At 41.8% G+C, this 10,618-nt stretch overlaps 1 protein-coding gene across 1 annotated transcript in view; it reads left to right on the plus strand.

Annotated features, from left to right (window-relative positions):
- Window positions 1-10,398, plus strand: part of LOC149309509 (uncharacterized) — a 28,134-nt gene extending 17,736 nt beyond the window's left edge. Inside the window, exons 8-10 of the mRNA XM_089532430.1 lie at window positions 55-1,901; window positions 7,049-7,086; window positions 10,266-10,398. Of these exons, the coding sequence (XP_089388556.1) occupies window positions 55-1,901; window positions 7,049-7,086; window positions 10,266-10,398 (2,018 nt within the window). The remainder of the gene's footprint in view (window positions 1-54; window positions 1,902-7,048; window positions 7,087-10,265) is intronic.
- Window positions 10,399-10,618: the final 220 nt, after the last annotated feature.

The raw sequence follows: 10,618 nt of genomic DNA on the forward strand, positions 1-10,618 counted from the left end.
CCAAAATGGATGAGAAAGAAGATTCTGAGGGAGAGACAGTTATTGTGCCTCCACTTTCTAGAAGTAGCATAAACAAGAGATGGTTTGAAGCATCCATGGAGAATCTCAAAGCAAGAGGTTCTAAAGCAGCCATAGAGAATGTGCAAGAATGGCTTCAATCATCCATGAAAAGCTTGACAGAGCAACCCAGAGAGAACTTCCAGGAATGGCTTAAAGAATCCATACAAAATTTTCAAAAGGAATGTCCTGAAACATCCAGACAGGATGTGATGGAATGGCTTGCAACATCCAAACAAAATCTCCAAGAGAAAGGAGGATATGAAACATGTGATCTAACTGTGCAGGAATGGCATGAGGAATCCTTGAAAGGCCTGCAAGGGGAAGCTTCCAAACAGAACATGCAGGAATTCTCTGAGGCACCCACAAGACTCCTCCTAAATGAAAGCCGTGAAGCATCCAAACAGACTGTTGCAGAATGGCTTGAACCATCCATCCAAAGTACTGAGGAGCAGTGCCCTGAAGCAACTAGAGAGGATGTGAAAGAAGGGCTTGAAGCATCTTCCAGGCAGAACATGCAGGAATTCTCTGAGGCACCCACAAGAATCCTCCTAAAAGAAAGCCATGAAACGTCCAAACAGACTGTGGCAGAATGGCTTGAACCGTCCATTAAAAGTATTGAGGAGCAGTGCCCTGAACCTGAAGTAACTAGAGAGGATGTGAAAGAAATGCCTGAAGCATCTACAAAAACCCTTCAGGAAGGAAGTACAGAAATATCCCAGCCAACTGTTCAGGAGAGGCTTGAACCAACTGTGCAGGAGAGGCTTGAACCATACACTGAAAGCAGTCAAGAGAAAGGTTCTGAAGCATCCAGAGAGAAAATTCAAGAATCGTTTAAACCACACATAGGAAGTCATGAAACATCCAAACTGAATTTGGGCAAAAATCTTCAAGCATCCTTCAGAAGCATAAGAGATGAAGGATCCTTTCTAGTGCAACAGAATGATCAGGAATGGCTTGAGGAATCTTTTAAAAACCCTGAAACAGAAGGTCCTGAAGAAACCAGAAAAGACTCGAGGGACTGGCTTGAAACATCCATAAAGAGTCCCCAAGACAAAGAAACAGTAGCATCCAGGCAGAACCTGCAGGAATTATCAAAAGCATCAGTTAAGAAACTGGAAATAGAAGGCGCTGGACCATCTACACAGAATGTGCACGAATGGCTTGGTGAATCCACAAGTAGAGCTCAAGATGGTGCTGAACCATCTACCCAGAATGTGCAAGAATGGCTTAGTGAATCCACAAGTAGAGCTCAAGATGGTGCTGAACCATCTACCCAGAATGTGCAAGAATGGCTTAGTGAATCCACAAGTAGAGCTCAAGATGGTGCTGAACCATCTACCCAGAATGTGCAAGAATGGCTTAGTGAATCCACAAGTAGAGCTCGAGATGTTGCTGGGCCATCTACACAGAATGTGCAAGAATGGCTTGGTGAATCCACAAGTAGAGCTCAAGTTGGTGCTGGACCATCTACACAGAATGTACAAGAATGGCTTGGTGAATCCACAAGTAGAGCTCAAGATGTTGCTGGACTGTCTACACAGAATGTGCAAGAATGGATTGGTGAATCCACAAGTAGAGCTCAAGATGGTGCTGGACCATCTACACAGAATGTGCAAGAATGGCTTGGTGAGTCCACAAGAAGAGACCAAGATGCAGCCTTCAGAATCAAAGTGCAAAAATGGCTTGAAAGTTCTATGAATCACCTTGAAGAAGCAGGAAACGATATCTCCAAACAGAGCCTGCAGAAATGGCTTGAAGCATCTATGCAGAATCTCATTGAGAGACGCCCCAAAGCAGCCAGACAAGGTGTAAAAGAGTGGCTTCACCAAAACAAGAAACAGGTATGCAATATGGACAGCTATAAAAGGTATGGTTTTACATGAGCAATTAACAAGGCTCTATCTTAGAGAACATACATTAGAGAACATAAATAACCAATATATTTATTAAACCAAACAGTGAACAATAAAAAGGCCAACTTGCAACAAGTCTCTGGGAGGTGCCCAGCAGCACTGTCCGAATGTGAAGCTGTGTTGGGGAGCCCGTAAATTCTTAAACAGTCATTAGTTTTCTCTAGTCGTAAAGCTCCAAATTCCTGTTTGTTTGATTTATCACATAGAAGATAACTGGTGTATATAAATCAAAGATGAGGAGTAGTAGGACGAGAGACCCCAGGAAAGGCTAGTCTCCATTTCATCTGCGAGAGATTTCTTCAGCTGCCTCTTTGTTATGCTAGAAAATATACACATTTATACATATATACCATACTAATAATATCTAATTGATAAACAATACAGCAACAAATTAATATAACATACAACTACCATATATACTCAACTATAAGTCAACCTCAGGTATAAGTCGAGGGCAAGTTTTAGGGCCAAAATTATGGATTTTGATATGACCCATGGATAAGTCAAGGATAAAATCTAGGGGCATGTAACAAAGGAACTAAAGACAGGCATAACTGTACTCAAAATAAGGGCTGGCTGGATGAGAGAATGTGTGTGTGTGGAGGGGGGGGAGTAATTCCAGGACAGATTGCAATTTTGTCTTTTACCAGGGATGGTTCCTTTTTAAAAAAAAAAACAGTTAAATTACAGTACTTATAGTACCTGTATTGACCCGTGGATACGTCAACTCAGGTTTTTTGGATCAATTTTTTTGACTAAAATTTCTTGATTTATACATGAGTATATACAGTACTTACAGCATTTTAGTGATACATGATGCCTACACCACTGAGGTTACAGCATGAAATGGCATACAACTGACCACAGAACAAGAGGCCCTGAGGTTTTCAGGCCAAAACCTGAGACCTAATGATGGCACCTGGTAGTGTCATTAAGTGTTACATATTAAGTATTAACCACTGTTGCTCACAGCTTTTCATTCAACCACAAACATACATATGCATCAGAGAGAGAGGGAAAACATGTTTTCCTGTCTTGAAACTAAGATAGAAATTTAGCTAAAGGGAATGGTCCCAGATTAAGATAGAATGATATTATTCTTTCTCAGTTATTTAAGGAGGTGGGATAAGCAACATTTAATCTAGCCCACTTGCTTCCAGTTAGAAGGTGGATGCAGAGCATAGCGGAGGATGAGCCCTGGTGCCACAAGACCTGGGAAGGGAGGAAGCTCAGTAAATAATAGGCACACACACACCAGTCTTTGCAAGTTGTAACAATAAACCAATTAAGTTTTGCCATTTGTAGCAATCTGCTTCTCTAACTAACCAAGCTGAGAGTTGCACACAGTCTTCTCCTCTTTCCTGGATCTGAGCCCAGTTTGCATATTCATCTCCACAAAAACTGGAGACTCAGGACCAGGCCCTGAGATCTGGCAATCCTACCTGACAAGATGGAAGTCAGAGAAATGAAGACCCAACAAGACACAGCAGTAATGGACAAAATGAGAAGTTGTACAGGGGGCAATCGTTACCACTAGTAAGTTTAGAATTACAAAATAAACTCAAGATTTTTACAGGACTCCCTTCCAAATTGACTCATGAAGGCCTGTTGCTATTTTGGAACACCTGCATTTCAGCACCTGGCTCATAAAACTGTCCCATATATTAATCATTTGCATATGGTCTTTACTTCTGCATATGTGCCCTTGGCCTGAGTGTGTTTCATGGGGCTTAGTTGCAAAATTTTAGTTTAACAATTTTTTCTTTAGTTTCAACTACAACCGTACTGCAACCTAGCTTGGAGGGTTTGGCAGGATTTTTTTAATGAAACTCCCAGAATGGTCATAATGCCTGGGGGATTCTAGGCCCCATTCCCACTGGGCAAAAAAAAGCGGCTTATATTGCCGCAATTCTGACTCTGATTTTTCTCCAAGTCATATTCGAATCTGCTCCCTCGTTCCCATTACAAAAAGGGGCAAACAGACTTGGGTTTTTTTTAGCCATGTTCTCGTTCCCATTGAAATTTTCTCGGTTGTAATTTGAAGCGGACTTTTTTGCTCCCCATTCCCATTGTTCTTCCGGAACCTATTTTTAAAAAAGCAGCTGTCAATCAAGCGCCTAAGCGCTTGACGTCACAGCCAATCAGTCGCTCAGGCGCTTTTCCCCTCCGGGAAAAGGAAAATTGAGCCTCTATTCCCCCCATGTCCCTTTGCCTCCCGGGCTCTCCTGTGTCTTCCCAGAGTGCCTCTGGGAAAGGGAAAAGGGAGCCTCTATTCCCCCATGTCCCTTTGCCTCCTAGGCTCTCCTGTGTCTTCCCAGACTTCCTCTGGGAAAGGGAAAAGGGAGCCTCCATCCCCCCAAGTCCCTTTGCCTCCCCCATTGCTCCCTGGGCTGTTTGGGGAGCAATCAAGCAGGCATGTAAAAAAAAGAAAAAAGAATAGTTAAAAATGGTGTTCAATGGGTCTCCTCACACATTGATCTATGCATGTGGAGCAGGGGGGAGGTTGCAGGGGGGCATAATGCATTTACCGCATTTGGAGGTCAATGTAGCAATTTGCTATGTTTGGACACCCAACTGAGTGCCTAGGCGATCGAAAGCTTAATTTAAAAAAATAAATTTGTCTACACATGCCTTACCCTGCTTCCCACTCCACCGGCGGAAAAGCTATGCAAATGGGAGAAAATGGCGCCGGTAAAGCAGGAAAGAGAACAAGCAGGTGACACACCCAGGCCAGCCCCTTGAGCACTGCTCCTCCCATCCCCAAGTTCCTGAATCAGACACCCTTGTTGTTCCCATTTATTTGCCCCGAATCAGACTCAGGAGGCACAGGAAAAACCTCTAAAAATGTACACCCTTTTTAAACCGGTTTATCCACCACTGATTTGGGTTTTCCAAGGAAAAATTGAATACATGGGGATCAGATCCAAATTCCAATGGGAACAAAATCGGCACAATGAAGATCAAATGCGTGCTCAAATGGGAACGATGCACCCATAATTCTATTCTTGACCTGCGTTATAAGCCAGTGGGAATGGGGCCCTAGAGGTTCTAATCCTAAAATGATGAGCAAGTGGTCTAGCAACACCTTTGAGCCTAGCTAATTTATTTTTATATATTTATTTATTTAATCACAAAGGTTCTACCACATTCCTTCTCCCTCCTTTTCCGTTTTATGCTCAAACTGATGTGACAATCTCTTTGAAATCCAGAGGCTTTGAATTCCATATTGAAAGAAAGGCAGGGTATGAATTAAATGAACAGATAATGAATCCAGAAAGTAATTTTTCCAAACTCTAGCAATAGTACAGCACTTGTCAGCAAAGAGTGCATATATAATCTGTTTAAAAAATAAATACCTGGCAGAATTCAGTGCCAGGATTCAGTGGGAAAAGGTTCCAGAGCAGATCCACCATCACCATAGACTGCAGACTGGCATCTTCTTCTCTCTGGAAGAAAGTGGAAGGGAAAGAATGGTGTTTGTTTGTTTGTTTGTTTAGGGGCTGCCAAATTTCAGCAGTGTCCTCCTACAGGAGGCTGCAGTCACATGGCTGATTTCAGTGGCAACATTAACAAATGCAGTTAGCAAGGATTAAAGAAACAGCTGTGGTTCTTCATGTGGCAGATGGGTTGCATGTTTCCAAAGCCCTGTTCTAATCCACCAAGAGGCTGAACACTTCTGAGTTTGTTCGCCGCAAACAAAACAAAGGACAAGCACAGGAAATGGCACACATATAGACTGCAGCTGCAAGGGCATGGCCACAAATACAACAACTTTTAGAGATACAAAAATTGGTTCCCTTTACCCTTGCTATTTAACTGTGCACATGTAATGTATCAATATACTATTATATCTTATACAACATGATAAGCACTCATAATTGTTACTCAGTACCCCAAGCAGAAACAGGCTCTCTGCCTGTAGCTGCCCCCTGTGTAAGAATTGCACTCTTGCATGCTTTGGAGACAGAGGTATTCCAGTTAGATGTATTTTTTCTGGATTTCTTTAAAAAGAAAAATAAAGATTCCCTGTTGGAGACCAGGGTTCAATTCCCTGCTCAGCATGAAACCCACTGGCTGACTTTGGGCAAGTCACATACTCTCAGCCTCAGTGAAAGACAAGCCTGCGCCGAAAAAATCTTGCCAAGAAAACCCCATGATAGGTTTATTTTAAGGTTGCCATAAGTTAGAATTGACTTGAAGGCACACACAACACACAAACACAGATTAAAAGAGGTGATTATCCTTCCTGATCAAGAAGTAGATGTTTTTACCTTTGCACTGCTTTCATTGTTTTCATTTCTTTATCACCTTGGGAGCCCTTGTGGGCTGGCCTGGGAGTCCATGCAGAAATATCATAAATAAATAAATCCCTCTTGCTGATACTTGCTGATACTATATAATTTATGCAGTGTTGAAATTAATAGCTCCAAGAAGAGGAACAAAAAAGAAAGAAAACAAACACCTCAGGCAAATTACAACTGGAGTCATAAAAGTAAAAAGTTTGCAATACCATCAAGTACAAAATGCATAGAAGTACTCAAAATTATAAATAACATCCATATAATATAGTAATGCTATATTCAACTTATAGAGACACCTTGGAGCACATGTCTGGTCTGTGAAAAGAAATATTGTAAATAAAGCAATACATTAAGAAAAGTGGTCTTTAATCTATCCAGAATACTCCACCAATAGGTTTAAATCCATGCAGATATCAAAATCCATTCCAGTGTGCAAATGGGTTGGATTAACAGACAAAGTTGCAATCTGCAAAAAGTACCAGAAGGCAAGTAGATATCCAGATTGACCATAATCTTATGTCATGTTAAGAGCTCTTGATCAGTAAAAAAAAGTATAGTTTCAATTTCCAAGCAACATTCCATAGAACAACAGGAAAAACACATCAGTCCCCAATTATTCACTTAGGAAACATAGCTTTAAGTGCAGATATGTTCAAAGCAGCATGCCATTATAACCGTACAATTATTTTTAGTAATGTATAGAATACATGTGGCTGAAAACTAATACTCAATTCTTGATTCTCTTTCTTTTTTACCCATTCCTTCTGGCTGTAGCTACTGACTATCCTTTGGGACATCATCTCCTGGTACAGGTAGGTAAATCCCTTCTGGTGCAACTTATCTTGACTTTGAGGCTTTGAGAAACTTTCTAATATTTCATCAAAAAGGTTCATAACAATATCAAAATGAGTGGCTGAAAATAAATTAACTTAAAACATGGTGTCAGGCACTAGGATCTTGCAAAGGAGAAGGCCTGAAATGAGCAATCAGTGCACAACCTGCTGCTGCATGGAGCTCTCAATTGTAAAGAAGCAGAATGTGTGAAGGGGTGGTAAAATGAGATAATTGCTTGCAAGTTAAAATGGGACTTTTTAGCATACTGATGAATTAAAATATCTTAAACTCACAATGTTTTAATCCTCTGTGCCAAAAATCAGGGCTGGGCAACTGTCTCATATGATGCTCAATAGCACCTTGGAGGGCCACTCCCCTACTGTGGTCTTGCTCAATTTTTAAAAACATTTTAGGGGGAGACAAAAAAAACCCCCTCCTCAAATGTACCCAATTCTCCTAGGCAAACATGATCATTCACCATGCAGGGGGAGCTGGACTGTTGTAAACTCAGAAACTCTAAGGCAGGTAGCATACCATCCAACTGTCCTAATTTGGCAAGTACATTCCTAATAATCATACAAAGGGATCTTGACGCACCTTTGTGCATGGGTGCAAAAGAAGTTGCAGCATAAGCTTTTGCAAACATAAGTCTACTCCCTCAGATGCTAATCACAGTGGCATCATTAGCACCACTGGAAAAAAACTTGACTCATATCTAACAAGACACATCATAGGATTTTTCTTAAATCCTATGGAGTGGCAATAGATGCAGCTAAGAAGTCTTTCTATTCTGCTTCTATTGCGTTTGCGAAGACTTGTCCAGCAGAGCTGTTCAGGGTGGTAAGGGATCTAATACAAATGCCCCCCACCCAGAACTTTTTATTAGAGCTAACAAAAGCCTGCTGTGATGCTTTTAATCTCACAGATAAAATCTCTCAGATAAGAGCCAACTTGGATGCTTGGATGCTCCAGCAGGGATTGTGGCACCTGCAGGCCGTCCCAAAGGGGCAGTCTGTATCCCGCCCGTTAGTCTCATAGGTGCTTTGCATACTGATATTCCACACTAACACAGCTATGTCTCTGAATTTCTAATCATTGTTTGCCTTCCCATTTTTAGATATTTTTAAACATCCCAGTTTTTTCTCTATTCCTTTCACTTTCCCCCTTTTGTCCTCAGCTTCCTTTAATTGCTGCAAAGTGAATTCAAAATACAGAAGTAGTTTGCACTCAGTTAACTCAGCAGGAGGGAGAGGAAAGGAGGGAGTGAAATCTCACCCTTCCTGGTAAACTCAGACTAAAGTAAATGGAGTAGCTGCAGTCTCTGCTAACTTGAGTTCTTCTTCATTAATAATGTTTGCCATTTTAGCCACACGCTAATGTTGCTTGGTCAGTATACATTGGTGAAGCACTGGAGGGTATGAGGAAGTAAACCTGAAGTCAACTTCTGTTTAATTTACTGGTTTGAAGAAAGTCTGGGTTTAAAATAGCCTGTGGGTGGGCACGCATGACAAAATTGTCCTTCCACATCGTATGGGGGGAATTTTGAGATAACAATTAAAAGTCATATTGGGGGCCCTGGGGACTCTTAGGGGCCTCAACAACAGCTGTAGATGCCTTCATGTAGCCCAATGGTCACACTTTGCTCACCATAACCAAAGACCAATCATATAATCTCACCAGTAGCTTTCTACTATGTGGTTCCTCCTGTTCCCTTTCACTATGCAAAGCTCTCTCCATCCACAATATCTTTTAATTTTTATTTCTCTAGCCAGCTGCTTGCCAGAATCCCATTCTCTATGCCCAGTGATATGACTTTTAACACCCAGGACTGACTTCCAGTCAAGACATTATTCATCCAATTTCTAGCAAGAAACATGATCCAGCAGCATGGGGAGATTTCACTCAGTCACCTATGTAAATCAGAGCAATTCAGCACATATTACAAGACTGAGCAAATTGTCTTCTAGTCTGGGCGTGGTATGGTTGCTCCCCCCAAAAAAGAGGATCAAGACCTATAAAACACTGAGAGCAACTGAAATAGCCAGGCTTCTAAAGCAAATAAAACATTGCAGTGGGAAGAGGTAACTTGTTTTGCTTTTGAGTGAGCCACAATCCGCACATTCCCAATATTAGTTACCACTGCATGAGGGCGAAACACCTTTCCTTCAGCATTGTCATTTGTGGGAAGCAAACATTAGACATATATTCTGGAGAGTCTCTGTCTACATCCCTGACCAAAATGAGGAAAATTACTTTATGTATCCCTCCAACTAAAATGACAGTGAGTGGGATCTAGGTATATTTATAATTTGAACTGTTGTTGTATGTCTTCAAGTCAGTTCCAGCTTATGCAACCCTCAGGCTAACCTGTCATGAGATTTTCTTGGCAAGATTTGTTCAGGGAGTGATTTGCTTTTAGCTTCCTCTGAGGCTGAGAGCGTGTGACTTGCCCAAGGTCAGCCAGTGAGTTTCCATGGTAGAGTAGGGATTCAAAGCCTGGTCTCCAGAGTTGTAGGCCAACATGCAAACCACTACACCATGCTGGCTTTGAACAGACCAACTGAAATCAACCAGACTGAAATTAGTAATGATTAACTGGACTCTCACATATTGGGGGGGGGGGGGGGGTGTCTATTTAAAGTATCTCTGTAGCTGTCTTCAAATATAGGCGGGATACAGACCGCCCAAAGCAGGCGGTCTCCCACTGCCCTAGTTTGCTCCGCAGGGAAGCCGCAGCCGCCAGACCATGGGGCTTCCCCGAGGAGCAAAAGGAACCCTTAAAAATCGGGTTCTTTATGTGGCACCATTGTGATGCCACAATGCGCCAATGGCGCACTTGCGGCGTCACAATGGTGCCGGAATGTGCGGACACTAAGCGTCCACCACGTCAAAATGGCAGCGTTCATGTGTACTGGGCACTGCCATTTTGACGTACAGATTAGGTACTAGGGTTGTGGGGCGTATATAAGCAGCACCCCGAGGCAACCCTAGTGTGTATGCAGGCCGGCGCTTTTGCCAGTCTGTACAGTGCCATAGCCTCTTAAAATCTTTAGCAGCAAAACAAAAGAAAAAATATATACCGGTTAGTATCATCAATGAATGAAAGAAAAAAATGTCTTTCCTAACTGGATTATTTTATTTTTCCCCTTCTTTTCAGAGTACACCCTTTGCAACTGCTGAAACACATCCTGATCCTCCTAGCTCTGATAGTGCTGCTTAGGCCTCTCTTCAAACAGTACAAAAGTTGCCGTATGGCCTATTCCGTCCGTGGCGGCCTCAAACCTTGCTAGGCATTCTGGAATAGAAAGCTACCATCTTAATTTTTTTAAAAAGCAAATAATAAATAAAATATCCTGTGGCATTACTGTCACAAAAACACCTATGCATATGTAAAAAATACATTTAAAAATATAATTCCTTGTTTTTAGACAAAGAAGCTTTTTTTGAGTTAAGATGCCATGCCCTAGCAACCATCAGAGATGAAGGTTGTTCTCACTTTGACTGCAGAAA

The sequence above is a fragment of the Sceloporus occidentalis genome, unplaced genomic scaffold (assembly GCF_023333645.1).
Source record: "Sceloporus occidentalis isolate IW3139 unplaced genomic scaffold, rSceOcc1.0.p SCAF_7, whole genome shotgun sequence".
NCBI classification, from domain to species: Eukaryota; Metazoa; Chordata; class Lepidosauria; order Squamata; family Phrynosomatidae; genus Sceloporus; species Sceloporus occidentalis.